Source organism: Pelophylax lessonae (genome assembly GCF_965119305.1).
Source record: "Pelophylax lessonae genome assembly, chromosome: 4".
Lineage (NCBI taxonomy): Eukaryota > Metazoa > Chordata > Amphibia > Anura > Ranidae > Pelophylax > Pelophylax lessonae.
This window is the reverse complement of record NC_138771.1, coordinates 583,294,860-583,308,778: the sequence shown is the minus strand read 5'-3', so window position 1 is coordinate 583,308,778 and position 13,919 is coordinate 583,294,860. Positions and strand designations below refer to the sequence as shown.

Below are 13,919 nucleotides of genomic sequence, written 5' to 3'. Positions count from 1 at the left end.
TGACTCATCCAGGAGTTCATAAAAGAACCCAGAACAACATCTAAAGAACTGCAGGCCTCACTTAAGGTCAGTGTTCATGATTCAACAATAAGAAAGAGACTGTGCAAAAATGGCACCCATGGGAAAGTTCCAAGGCAAAAGCCACTTCTGACCAAAAATAACACAAAGGCTCATCTCACATTTGCCAAAAAAAACATCTTGATTAGCCTCACGACTTTTGGGCAAATATTCTGTGGACTGATGAGATAAAAGTGGAACTTTTTGGAAGGTGTTTGTTCCATTACATATGGCGTAAAACTAACACAGCATTTCATAAAAAAAACATCATACCAACAGTCAAACATGGTGGTGGTAATGTGATGGTCTGGGGCTGCTTTGCAGCTTTAGGACCTGGACGACTTGCTATAATTGATAGAATCATGAATTCTGCTCTCCAGAAAATCCTGAAGGAGAATGTCCGGCTATCAGTTCGTGAGCTCAAGCTCAAGCGTACTTGGGCTTTGCAGCAGGACAATGATCTGAAACACAGCAGCAAACCCACCTCTGAATGGCTCAAAAAAACAAACAAAATTAAAGGTATTGGCGTGGCCTAGTCAAAGTCCAGACTTAAATCCGATCGAGATGCTGTGGCATGACCTTAAACAGACCGTTCATGCTCAAACACTCTCCAATGTGGCTAAATTAAAACAATTCTGCAAGGAAGAGTGGGCCAAAATTCCTCCAAAGTGATGTGAAAGACTTATTGCTATTTATCGCAAACGCTTGATTGTTGTTGTTGCCATTAAGGGTGGCACAACCAGTTATTAAGTTTAGAAGGACAATTACTTTTTCACATAGGGCCAGGCAGGATTGGACAACTTTTTCTCTTTAAATTAGAAATCATCATTTAAAAACTCCTTACACTATATAATACATTGTAATAGCAGAAATCTATGTGGAAGGAACACAGCCACATCAATGCCTCTCTGCACAGTGTGGTATCTAGCTCTCTAACAAAGCACCCATCCTGGGACCAGGACTCTATCCTCCTACACAATACCAAATTTAATAGAAACACAGAAGTGAAGTAGTACTTAAAATTCATAAGCAAGTTGGAGCCATGTCTTATCTCAAAAAAACGATGGGACTGTTACCAGTGGCGTACCAATAGGGGGGGGGGGTGGTTTGCCCTGGTTGCCACACATTAGGGGGTGTCAGGGAGCACCAGGGTGACACCCGGGGCCGGCCGCCGGACTGCCTCCGCCACTCATTGACACAGAAGAGCAGAGAAGGAGGAACTGTTTCAAGCAGATCGGGAGAGAGAGAGAGACTCACCAGCGCTGAATAAACTGCGGGCGCTGCTGGAGTTAACTTTGCTAGTTAATGAGCAGATGATTGGTTGCTAGGACCCCCTAGCAACCAATCACCTGCTCACTACCTAGCAAAGTTAACTCCGGCAGTTCCCGCTGTTTATTCAGCACTGTTGAGTCTCTCTCTGGTCTGCTTCAGACACAGTGCCTCCTGCTCCGCTCTCCTCCTAATAAGGTGTGAAGGGGAGGGGTGGGGGCTCTGTATTGTAAAGTATTCCATTGGGGGGCTGTGTAATGTAAAGGGTTCTATTGGGGGGCAGGGCTGTATAATGTAAAGGGTTTCATGGGGAGGGGGCTGTGTAATGTAAAGGTTTCAACTAGGGGGGTTGTGTAATGTAAAGGGTTCCATGTGGGGGGAGGGGCTGTGTAATGTAAAGAGTTCCAATGGGGGGGGGGGCTCTATAATGTAAAGGGTTCTATTGGGGGGGGTGTGCGGGGGCTGTGTAATGTAAAGGGTTCCATGGTGGGGAGCTGTATAATGTAAAGGGTTCCAATGGGGGGCTGTATAATGTAAAGGGTTCCATGGGGGGGCTGGATAATGGAAAGGGGGGCATGGGGGTGCTCTGTAATGTAAAGTGGTCCATGGAGGGGAGCTGTATAATGTAAAAGGGTTCAGAGGTGTGAGGGGAGCTGTGTAATGTAAAAGGGTTTATGGGGAGGGGGGCTGTGTAATGTAAGGGGGGCCCATGGGGTGGGCTGTGTAATGTAAAGGAGCCCATGGGGGGCTGTGTAATGTAAAAGGGTTCAGAGGTGTGGGGGGGAGCTGTGTAATGTGAAGGGGTCTAGAGGTATGGGGGCTGTGTAATGTGAAGGGGTCCAGAGGTAGGGGGATGTGTAATGTAAAGGGGTCTAGAAGTATGGGGGCTGTGTAATGTAAAGGGGTCCAGAAGTACAGGAGCTGTGTAATGTAAATGGGGCCAGAGGTATGGGGGCTGTGTAATGTGAAGGGGTCCAGAGGTAGGGGGATGTGTAATGTAAAGGGGTCTAGAAGTATGTGGGCTGTGTAATGTAAAGGGGTCCAGAAGTACGGGAGCTGTGTAATGTAAAGGGTCCAGAGGTATGGGGGCTGTGTAATGTAAAGGGGTCCAGAGGTACGGGGGCTGTGTAATGTAAAGGGGGGTCTTCCTACATTTTAGCTGCAGTCCTATAGATTTCAATTAGGTTGCGCATTTTTTTCTGCATTTCCTTAAAGCGCACCAAAATCCTGCATGCTGCATCTTTGGCGCACTTTCAGAAAACAGGAACATAATTTTTTGGGGTGGGGGAGTGACACCATGTTTTACTGCACCAGGTGACACCAACCCCAGTGACGCCACTGGAAGTAGCACACAGTAAGTGTGCCACTGCCAGTTACATGTATTTCTGGTCAGTCGGCGCCATTTTTGCAGAGGGGGAGGGCCCTGGTCGCCGGGGAGAGCAGAGGGAGGAGGATTCTTTCGGGTTCCGGGCCGCAGTGTGCGGAGGCGCTACACGCGACGTCACTTGACGACACGTCAATGTGCGGTGCGTCGCCTGCCCCTGGTGGGGTGCCAGATATAGGATCCGCCCCAGGTGCCAAATGCTCTAGATACGCCCCTGACTGTTACTATTGTTCCTAAATGAAAAAACCAATGCATACAATGATCCATGAACAGAAATACTTTTACCTCTCCAACCATCATCTCATAGATCAGAACACCAAAACCCCACCAGTCCACCGCCCGTGTGTAGGAGGCATCTGTCAGGACCTCAGGAGCCAAGAACTCTGGGGTACCACAGAACGTGGAGGTGCGAACAGATGGTCCCATACCTAATGGAAACACACATGAGATAAGGAGGGCAACATATGCAGAAATAAGGTAGAATTACAAATTAGAACACCTAAGATTTATAGTAGCAATGACTATATAGAGAGGTTTTGTGGGTAGCAAAGCCAACAAGTGGGGCATAAAATATTTTAGAATGTAATGCAGAATCAATTATACAGCAAATTCAAAACTTCAAGGAGAAAATGCCTATTTGTAAAAAGTCAACCCTGACCCACTGATATCTCTCTATCACTTCTTCACTTCTCCTTTCTTTGTCTTAACAGATGCTTCTAGGTATGGAGGAGAATATGACATCACCCCTATGTGACAGTAACAGCCAATCGTCACTAGGCCCAAGCACTCTATAACCTGGGGTTAACAACAGATGGCTGGATTGTGACCAACCATATCATGCCACCAGCTCCTATACCTCCAACCATCTCTCAGACATCAGATCGCATTGTAGAGCCAAGGGAAGATAGCCTGTTCTGTCATGCTGGTCTTTGGGTTAGATAAATGCGAGAGGTAGATCATGAAGACAAGCAGGCCAGGACAGGTAGCTATGCCTCAATGTTACTTCCCTGCGCTATTCTCTATACATGGAAGATAGGGAAAGCACTTCTGATTAATGGAATATTGGTGGCATTGGGGGTATATAAAGCTGACACTGGTGTGACATATTGGTGGCACCTGGGAGACATATTGCATGCACTGGGGTATTACTGTAATGATAAGCAGCTCTATATAGGGGAGTAGAAAAATGGAGGCACTATAATGGGAGGATCACTGACTACCAACAGAGGGTTACTGGGGCTTTCTACTTAACTTCAATGTAAAAAAAAGCATTCTGTGAGGTTTGGCACATTGGCACTAGTGCATCATTTTTTTTTAATTGCCCCATCATCACTGACCACACCCACTATAATTTGGTTATGCCCTCTTTAAAATATGCCCCCTCTTTGGGGCATCTTTGGTATCTTCCGTGTCTTTAAAGTAGTTCCAGCTATAACTGGCAACACTGAACATTGTTTTTTGACAGCAGGGAAGTCTCCCCACTGGCAGAATACAATAGCACAGAGGTAAGGTTTCCCTCAACCACATTGAATGTGTGGGTGGGGGGATTTGTCTAATTGTTTGTTCAACCAGCTAGTTGAGCAAAAAAAAAAAAAGAATTATGAATGGCCAGCCTAAAAAAGTGTGGAGCCTTGTTAGGAGTATGTCAGCACAGGTTTCCATTATATAAGGCTTGGTTTATAAAGCTGAATGTTAGGTATGACTTTTTTGCATGGTTACATTGATCTATCTTGGACTAATGCAGATATGTAAATACCATAACTGTTCGATCCCTGTGGCAGCTGGAAATCACTGTAATTGAAATCACTACTGCAGTAATTGCTGCTAGCTTCTTGGTCCTGTGCAACACAGGAGGTCCCTCACTTGACACAGGCACCATTCAGAGAACACTTTGCATTTTTTTAATGAATACAAACTGTTCTATGATTGGAAGAGGTGAAGAGATAGGGTGGTAATGTCACAATCTCTGCCTGGTGCATTCATGGAAAGTTTTATATTCACTGGGAAAATGCAAATCTTTTCCTGAATGGCAGCCATGGCAAGCCAGCAACCTCCTGTGTTAACTGCTGCTGGGCACAGGGCATGGAAGCAAGCACCAATCACTGTAGTAGCATTACCTACTAAAATGATTTCCAACTTCCACAGGGATCAGCCAGGTACATACTTACATGTAATATGCCAAAAACTCATCCCTAAAATTCAACCCAAAGTGATTGTAAAGGCAGAAGGTTTTTTTATCGGAATGCATTCTATGCATTCCAATAAAAAACCTTCTGTGTGCAGCAGCCCCATTTAGCCCCCCTAATACTCACCCAATATTGCAGCAGTGTCTCAGCTGCCTGGGACTCTCCTCCTCATTGGCGCCATTGGCTCCCACTGCTGTCAAAGTCAGTCAGCCAATAAAAAGATAAAGGGGGCGGGGTCAGGTCGCGGCTCCGTGTCTGAATGGACACACAGAGCTGTGACTCAGCTCGGGTACCCCCATAGCAAGTTTTTGCTGTGGGGGCACTCAACAGGAGGAAGGGGCCAGGAGCAGGGAAGAGAGACCCGAGAAGAGGAGGATCCAGGCTGCTCTGTGCAAATCCACTGCACAGACCAGGTAAGTATAACTTGTTTGTTATTTTTAACTAAAAAAAATTAGACTTTACAGTCACTTTGAACTTGTACAGAATGTATAGCAAGCACTTTTTTCTTTTTAGTTTGGGATAGAGTTGGGTGGGATTTAAAACCTGTGTCCAGGTTTTACCAATAGATTTCCCTACACTTGATGTCCAAGTGACAACATAGTCTTCCTATAATAAAGAATGTATTTCTGGGGCCAACATGGCAGCATACATGTGGTCAACTACTGACAAGGATACAACTTTCCATTTTTATTTCTGCCTGTGTTGCTTTTGGAGATTTTCACCCAATTCCTGTCTGGTAAATTGTTGTAAAGAGGACAAAGAGGTGAAATCTCTTGGGCGTGCTGAGCAGCCGATCTCCTGTGTTGATAATGCAGCAGGCTGGCCGCTCAGCACATTACCCAGAAGTTAGTGGAGATCACTGGAGCAGTGGTGTATAAGGCCCCTTTCACACTATCCGTCTGTCGGACGGGTTCCGTTTTTCTCAGCAAGGGATCGAGCCGCCGATCCCCCGCTAAGCAGCAGGATGACAGCTGTCTCTGCGCTGTGTGCGGAGACACAGCTGTCAGTTCCCCATGGATCTCTATGGGGGAAACCGGATGGGAACGGACCGTCGGTCCGTTCTCATCCGATCCCATCCGATCCGATCCGCTGGACGGATGGAAAATAGGGTTTCCATCTGTCCAGATTTGACCAATCGGATCGGGTCGGATGTCAGCAGACATGTCTCCGCTGCAAATCTGATGCCCCATAGGAATGCATGGGGGGACCGTTCAGATCCGCCAAAAAAATGGACCTGAACGGTCCGCCTGTGTGAAAAGGGGCCTAATTCAGTGATTTCCAGATCATCGGTCAGGTGTGGTATATAAATAATGTGGGCTAAACTAAAAAAAACAGCACCGCTCTAATGATCCAGAAGATAAGTCCTGTGGCTGGTAACACTGTATCCTGGTGCTCGTCAAGATGTAAGGTTCTTTAAACTCAGCTTAGACTACATGAAAATGGTGCCTGACGACACACAGAATTAGCAGACTGCAAACCTGAAATAGTACTGACTTTAGTTCGGTTCTCCACCCATATAGGAACCCGATCTAATGCATTTTACCCATGTGGGGCTTGATGCCTCTATGAGAAAACCCCACATAGGTGAAATGCATTAGTCGGGGTTGCTTTATGGGTGAAAAACCAAGCTGAAGCCAATGCTCATAATATTTTTCTATGTCAGCTTTGCAGTCTGCTGATTCTATGTGCAGCCAGGCACCATTTTCTTTCTTTCTTTCTTTCTTTCTTTCTTTCTTTCTTTCTTTCTTTCTTTCTTTCTTTCTTTCTTTCTTTCTTTCTTTCTTTCTTTCTTTCTTTCTTTATATATATATAGTTACATTAGTCCAAGCTTGACCAATTTAACTATGTATAAAATATCTATACCTGGAATTCTTCTATCTTTGATTAATATATATGTGGCAAGTGTACAGAATAATGAAACCTTTAGCAATCAATCATATATTAGATTACAAGAGTCAGTTAGTGATGATTTCTGGGTACTGCACATTGCCCATTGTTATTGCGTGTTATTATTGAGTGTACAGAAGCCTATATATAAAACATACATAAAGTGTACAGACAGACTGAGCACTGACCTTCTTTACAGAGCCCGTAATCCGCTAATTTCACATATCCTTCTGAGTCCAGCAGCAGATTATCCAGTTTTAAATCCCTGAAAGGAATCAAAGAACAATCTAATCTCCATAATTTAACTACCACTATTAAATCCCAACACTCTGAATGGCAGCATTGTTCACCCACCTACTACAGGCTATTCAGTATGATTCTGTAGCTGTTCAGACCTATACAAAGACTGATCGCTGATCACAGCACATGAATAGTAGGATTTATCACTGTACAGGTGATGTTTAAGGGTTTTGCTGGTTAAAATAATTCCGTTTGGCCAGTTTTGTGATTCACACTGCCCTGCAACACTGCATATGTAGTGGATGACAACACTTTTCACAACTTTAGGTCTGCATCTTAACCTGCTGGCATATGATAAATAGGGATGAGCTTTGTCCGAACCAGGTTCGGGCATGAACCCAGAAGTCCACTGTTGTTCCAGGGCCAATGAACTGCGGATGGAGAATTCCCCGCTCTGCAGCAAAGGGAGGGGGATGCTCATGACATCATTGATCTAATATGGCCCCTGCCCGCAGCTTATTGGCCCAGGAATGACAGCTGACTTTCAGGTTTGGACCCGAACCTGTCACAGACAAACACAAGCTCACCCCACAGTAAGATGCAGACTTGAAGTTATGAAAAGTGTTGTCATCCAGTAACCAATTCATCCTTAACCATGAGCATCAGTGCACAGCTGAGGTCCTCTCCTTTTTTTGCCTTGAATGAATGTAAACTGCATAAACAACTCTCATTTATCCTCAAATGCCTGGCAATGTTCACTCATGGCACTGTGCAATGCAAAGGAGCCTGGCTTCCCCACAGTGCATGACTTATCATTGTCAGCCTGATTTCTGCTGGGGACTGTTAGAAGAAAATATTAAAGTATAACTAAACCCAAAAACAAAAATGTAATATATTGCAACTTACCAGTCCTTAGATGTGGTGACTGCATTCGTTTTCATTTGCAAGCTAAAAAGATTTTCAACAAGTACAGAAAATACCTATTGATCTTACTATAAATGCGGTCATTACATTTGAGCTGCCCTGAAAGTATAAAACAATTTTATCTTTCCTCTGTAAGCTAATGATCTCCCCACCAATGTAATGAAGATGTAGAGAGGCAGACATATTTGAAGTCTAGCTTGTGTGAGAACCGTGGGGCGCCCTCCATAGGTACAGTGGAGAAGTGAACATAGCCACTCTAGAACAGGAAGTTTTATTTCCATGATTACCAGGTGAATATAAAAAGGAAAAAAAAAAGAAAACAAATGCAACCAACGTATTTAAGCACCGGCAGCTAAATAATCAACTTATGTTTTTGTGTTTACATTTGTTTTAAATGTCTAGCCAAACCTTTTCTTTTGTGTTTTGAATAGAGCAGAAAAGAACAGAACACATTTTTACTGCTGTTAGGTTAGATATAACCTTTTCATTTGGATTGCTGACCATTATCATTGAAACAGAAAACGACAGTAAATCCAAACCTTTACAGTTGCCGCAAGAACAAAAGATGAGGGTAAATCTTCTAATGAGGACACCTGTTCTGGTGACAACTGTCTATGAGAGGAACTTCTCTTTCTTTGCAGAGATTCCCAAACACTGATCTCAGGGAGTGAAGTAAAAGCAGTCAGTTGAGTTACGGTTTTATTGCCCCCCATAGACGTAAATGCAGCCTCTCAGGGCTGTACCCATGCAAAAATTAAGAGGTATATCACATTCAGCAGGCAGAACCGCAACCATACACAACCCATTCATGTGAATAGAGCCATGCAGCAACTGCCCTGCAACAATGAACAATGCATGCAGTTGTGGTGCGGCAGTGCAACCACACGTACGAATGAGCCCAACAATTCATGAAGTGTTACGCAGGCCATGGTTTAAATGATTACATAGTTGGGCTAAAGGGTATTTTTTTCATATTATCCTATAGTTTCACTTTATTTGATGCTGGATGTAGATGCAAAGGTTTTTGATCCTGTAAGATAACAATCTTAGTATCTCTATAGATGCCAATATATGATTGGTAGTGGTGGCTCATACAGAGCTGTGGGTGGCCTGGTCTTAAAAAGGGATAATCAATTGACTTTTTTTACCAACAATTAAAATGATCTTGGACTCTTTCATCTGGTTTTGGTCTGGCGCTTCCTTCTGAATTTCTATGGTTTGAGCAATAAAAACTTGACAGGGTTCACACCCTACGCTATCCAAATGTAAAAAGAAACTATGTGTTAAACATACACTTTAATGGTCACGTTGACAATTTGGATACTAAAGAACCACTTTATCTTCATGGTCAATGTACAACATGCAGTTTTGCTGGTAAGTGGTGCTGGCATTGAAATCAGAAAAATTCAGAAGCTTCAGGAAGACAGGGGAATGGGGAGGGATTACTACATGAAGGGAATGCAAGCAAATTGGGGATTCACATTTTAACTGAAACTCCTGCCCCTGAATTTTTAGTAGTGAGACACAGTTTCCTGTAATCTTCCTCCTGCCTCGAATAACCAAAACCCAGAACAATTGCTACAGGTTGTTTATGTGAATGATATCTTAGATCAGTGTTTCTCAAACTTTTTTCAGCCAAGGCACCCTTTAAAAATCATGGACAATCTCGAGGCACCCTTTAAAAATTATGGACAGTCTCAAGGCGCCCCATTCTAAAATATAAAAGCTATTCTAATAGTTTTACATAATGCAGCAACATCCACAAGTCCAAGTCGGACACCCAAAGTTAGAGGTGATTTTTTTTTCTTCCAAAGCAAATACACTTATGCAAACTGGTGCTGACTAGTATTCCAATGTTTCTCTTCTCCCTTAGTTTTTCTCCATCACCCAGTTAATGTGACCCCAATGCTGATGGAGAGGGGCAGGGGAGGGTCAAAAAAGGATGCTATGCAGACGACTGACATCCTCCACATCAACTGATGATGCCTTTGGCCATTAGGACGCTAGCAGTTAGAAGATTGTAATGGTGCACAATGAAAATTTGTGTAACTAAAAAGGCTGCCTTCATCCACACACCAGCTTGTATACAATTTTTGGGAAATTTTTAGGCATTTTGCCAAGGCACCCCTGAAGAAACCTCAAGACACCCGAGGGTACCTGGGCACCCTGGTTGAAAAAGGCTATCTTATATGAACAATTTAGGATGCACTGTACATAGAAATGTCACCAGCTCACCTGTAGACAATGTCCTTGCTGTGTAAGAACTGAAGGCCCAGGAGTACACAGGCAGCGTAGAACCTTATAGAGAAAAGATTAACAAATTAAAAAGGCGGATAAAGGACCTCTGCACTTGCAAGTTGTATATTGGGATACAGAGAACTAAATATCCCCAAATACACACATCAAGCTTTATTCAATAACTGCTCATTCCCACAACCATAAAAAACGATGTGTATAGATGCGCACAGTAGCGTAGTTTTGTACACATCTGTATGCAGCAATTTTTAAGTCTATGGACCTATTCAGACAGCTACGCTGGGCAGTGTAATATTCTGCTGCATTTGGGAGCATAAAAAAAAAAAAGAAAAGAAAAAAAACTGAAACCGGGGCTGTATTTTAGGCCATATTTTGCTGTGTTTCTATGTAAATGTCTGTGCTATAATTTAGATGCCTACAGTATAACTGCACTCTATTAGCCACTGGCGCTGCTGGACATGTAAATATTAAAGAGCATATAATCAGCAGCGTCTGTGCTGCTTGTTACTCACTACAAATGCTTACACATCAGCCCCAAATAAGTCATTTAGGCAGTGGCAAAGCATGTATGGAATGACCTCGGCCAGATATTAATGAATTCATGAATGACTGTAGGTTAGTCATTCTGCGCATGCATTGCATGAATAACTCATATTGTTGATTTTAGCCCAAAGCAGCGGCAGTGGCAAATTGGGTACATTTACACTGTGTACATGTAACCATTGCAAAAACATTATATGCGTACAGTGTATGGTGTATGGCAGCAAGTTCCTGCACAAATACATGCACCCACCTGAATGAGCCCCTGAACAAGAAACTTCAGCACTCATGGCAGCCTATCAGAATTCATCTGACTTTAATAAACTGAAAGCTGATCGGTCACTAGAGATTACCTTACTTTTCAATTCTAATTTTTTTAAAATTTTCTTTCTAAGGCTTTATTGAACAGGTTACATTAGTGTATGTAACAGATGCATCAATATGTGTACTCACGTGGCACGTGGCTGGCTGAAAACCTCTGCGTGGATGTGGGTCATCAGGTCCCCTCCAGCCATGTAGTCCATTACAAAGCAGACATGCTCCGTAGTCTGAAAACAGCCAAGGAGGCTGAGCAGGAATGGATGGGAGGCGCCACTCACTGCCACAAACACACGCTTCTCACACAGGAGGCTGTAGAAATCAAGGGGTAAAATGAGGCACTGTGGTTCATTTATTAAAGGCAAATAGGCTGATCACTCTCCAAAAAAATGTTCACTTTGTCATTTTCCCTTAACTTGAATTAAATGTTGAATTGAATTGGTAAAATTAATTTTGCAAAGAATACCCAATCACGTGCAAGGAAATAAACAGTACATTTGCTTGCATGTGATTGGATGATGGAAGTCAGCAGAGCTTCACCTTTTTCACTTAAGCAAGCCATAGGTGATGCAAGTTTCTATCCTGCAAATTCCACTTGCACGAAAGAAAATCAAAAGGGACACATTCAGTGTTGATGAGGGAATCCCTCCCACAGTGCCATTGTGTTCTGCCAGCTGGTACCTATAGCCGCCAGCATAAAATGGCATAAAAATTATCTGACAGGCTAGTTGTACTGAAGTCGATCAATGGATTGGCTTCAGTACAGCCAGCCTGCCCATAGACTAATCAAATTTCGACCGGTTCCTGCTGAACTGGCTGCGATTGGATCCACCAATGGCTGACTGAAGCAGTGTGAAAATCCCCTGGCAAAGTGAACAGCCTATGGGGGAGATGTACTAAAACTGGTGCACACAGAATCTGGTGCAGGTGTGCATAGTGACCAATCAACTCTTAACTTCAGCTTGTTCAGTTAAGTGTTGAGATTAATACCTAGAAGCTGACTGGTCACTATGCACAGCTGCAGCAGATTCTGTGTGTGCCAGTTTTATTAAATCTCCTCCTATGTGTCTTTAATAAATCAATGGCATTATATCAAAACAGAAAAGCTGCAAATCCTCATTTAGATGGGCACTGGCTCCCGTATTGCATCCAGGAGACATTTGTTTTGGCATCTATATCTGCCCCAAGGTGTGTGCAGGCAGCCTATGAAAGTGGATGCAGATGAGGTGAATGCATGGACATAGCCATAGGTCACACTTGACATCTGTGCATGGCTCGAGTGTAGATTTGAGGCCACGCACCGGCTGTTGCGTGGCTGTCAAATTCTGACATGTGACTGGGTCTGTGCAGCAGATGCCAAAACAAATGCCTCCTGCACACAGTACGTGTGCCAGCACCCGCCTGAATGAGGACAAAGGTCTAGTTGTTGCAATAATAAACAACAGTTGGTGTCCGCAGCAACCAATCAGAGCCTTGCTGTCATTTTCTAGCATTCCTGTTTTACCTTTCTATCCAAATCAAGTCAGAAGAATCCGGCCTGGATACTCACCTCTCTACTTCATCTCTGGCGATAATGTCACCTTTTTTTAAAGCTTTAATAGCAAATAATTCCCCAGTTGCTTTATATTCCGAGAGTAGAACCTGATTACGAGACATAAGTGTTGGTAAGAAAAATTACAGGATCTGCGGCAACTACTTTATAACACTTACTAAGACCAAACAAGACTGTGAAATGTTTGGGCTATTTATGATTTTGTACACTGCATGTAAACCATTGTGATGTGGATTGATGTAAGTGAAGAGGCATGATAAGGGAGATATATTGTTACTGCTATTTTACTAAATATGGTGTACAAACGGTCACAATGCAAAATGCTATGTCACTGTCAAGTGGTAATGTCAAGTAAAAGAGGATTTTTTTTTTTTTATGCAAGGACATTTTTATTTTCATAGGTCCAAACATTTTATGCAAGCATTAAAGCCAGTTAAAAACAGCTAAATCCATTCCAGGTGCATCAAAACGAAAAGCACATGCACCCTTGTTATCTGTGTGGAAGCAGTGGTCTTTCTGCAGAGGTCCAACATATCCCCTGCTGAGTCAGATCTGCAGTCAGCAAAGCTCATACTCTCTGAAGATTTGAGAGCCCCAGCTCTGACTCACAGGAGGCATTTCAGACCTTTACAGAGGGATCACTGGTTCCCTAAAGAGAGAAAGATCAACTTCTCTGTTGCAAAACTTTCAGTGGAATGAAAGCACACATTTTTTCAGACCAGATGGAATAAGAAAGGATGAGGGAGATTTTTTTCCTTCACTTGCTGTTCTGGAGACACAGCCGGAAGAGATAGGAAATTCCATCTTTGGGTTCAAGCTTGGGTTCAGTTGAACGTGGAAGTTAGCTGCCATTGCTGGGTCATGAGCTTTGTGCATCAGATTCCCTATCGCGCAACTGATATACACAAAAGGATAGAGATGCTTGTGACATCATTGCCTTAACATTGGCATATGACCATATTAGACCAATGATGTCAAGGTGATTGACCTAATATGGTCTTGTAGCCATGTAAGGTTGATGATGTCATGAGCATACCTGCCCCTTAGTATATGTACAGTTGCAGGGCGTGGAATCTGGAGATCATTGGCAATGACAGCTAACTTCTGGGTTTGTACCAAACCAAAGCTCATCCCTGCTGGTAACCAGAGACGGAAAGAGAGAGTCTACCAAACAGGACACAGACAGCAAAATAACACAGAATTTATAATCCTTCCCCATGCTTCCCAAAAATTTTTCTGATTGGTCTTCCTCTTTAACAATGTCTGACAGTTTCTTTCTACATAAAATCAGCTTTTGACTGGCAGC

At 43.2% G+C, this 13,919-nt stretch overlaps 1 protein-coding gene across 2 annotated transcripts in view; it reads right to left on the bottom strand.

Annotated features, from left to right (window-relative positions):
* The window catches only part of LOC309554456 (serine/threonine-protein kinase N1-like), a 172,992-nt gene that overhangs the window by 16,597 nt on the left and 142,476 nt on the right, over positions 1-13,919 (bottom strand). For both annotated transcript variants that reach the window (XM_082256195.1, XM_082256196.1), the window contains exons 15-19: positions 12,611-12,702; positions 11,197-11,373; positions 10,183-10,245; positions 6,972-7,048; positions 2,996-3,138 (exon numbers count right to left, since the gene is read on the bottom strand). In XM_082256195.1, the coding sequence (XP_082112321.1) occupies positions 2,996-3,138; positions 6,972-7,048; positions 10,183-10,245; positions 11,197-11,373; positions 12,611-12,702 (552 nt within the window). The remainder of the gene's footprint in view (positions 1-2,995; positions 3,139-6,971; positions 7,049-10,182; positions 10,246-11,196; positions 11,374-12,610; positions 12,703-13,919) is intronic.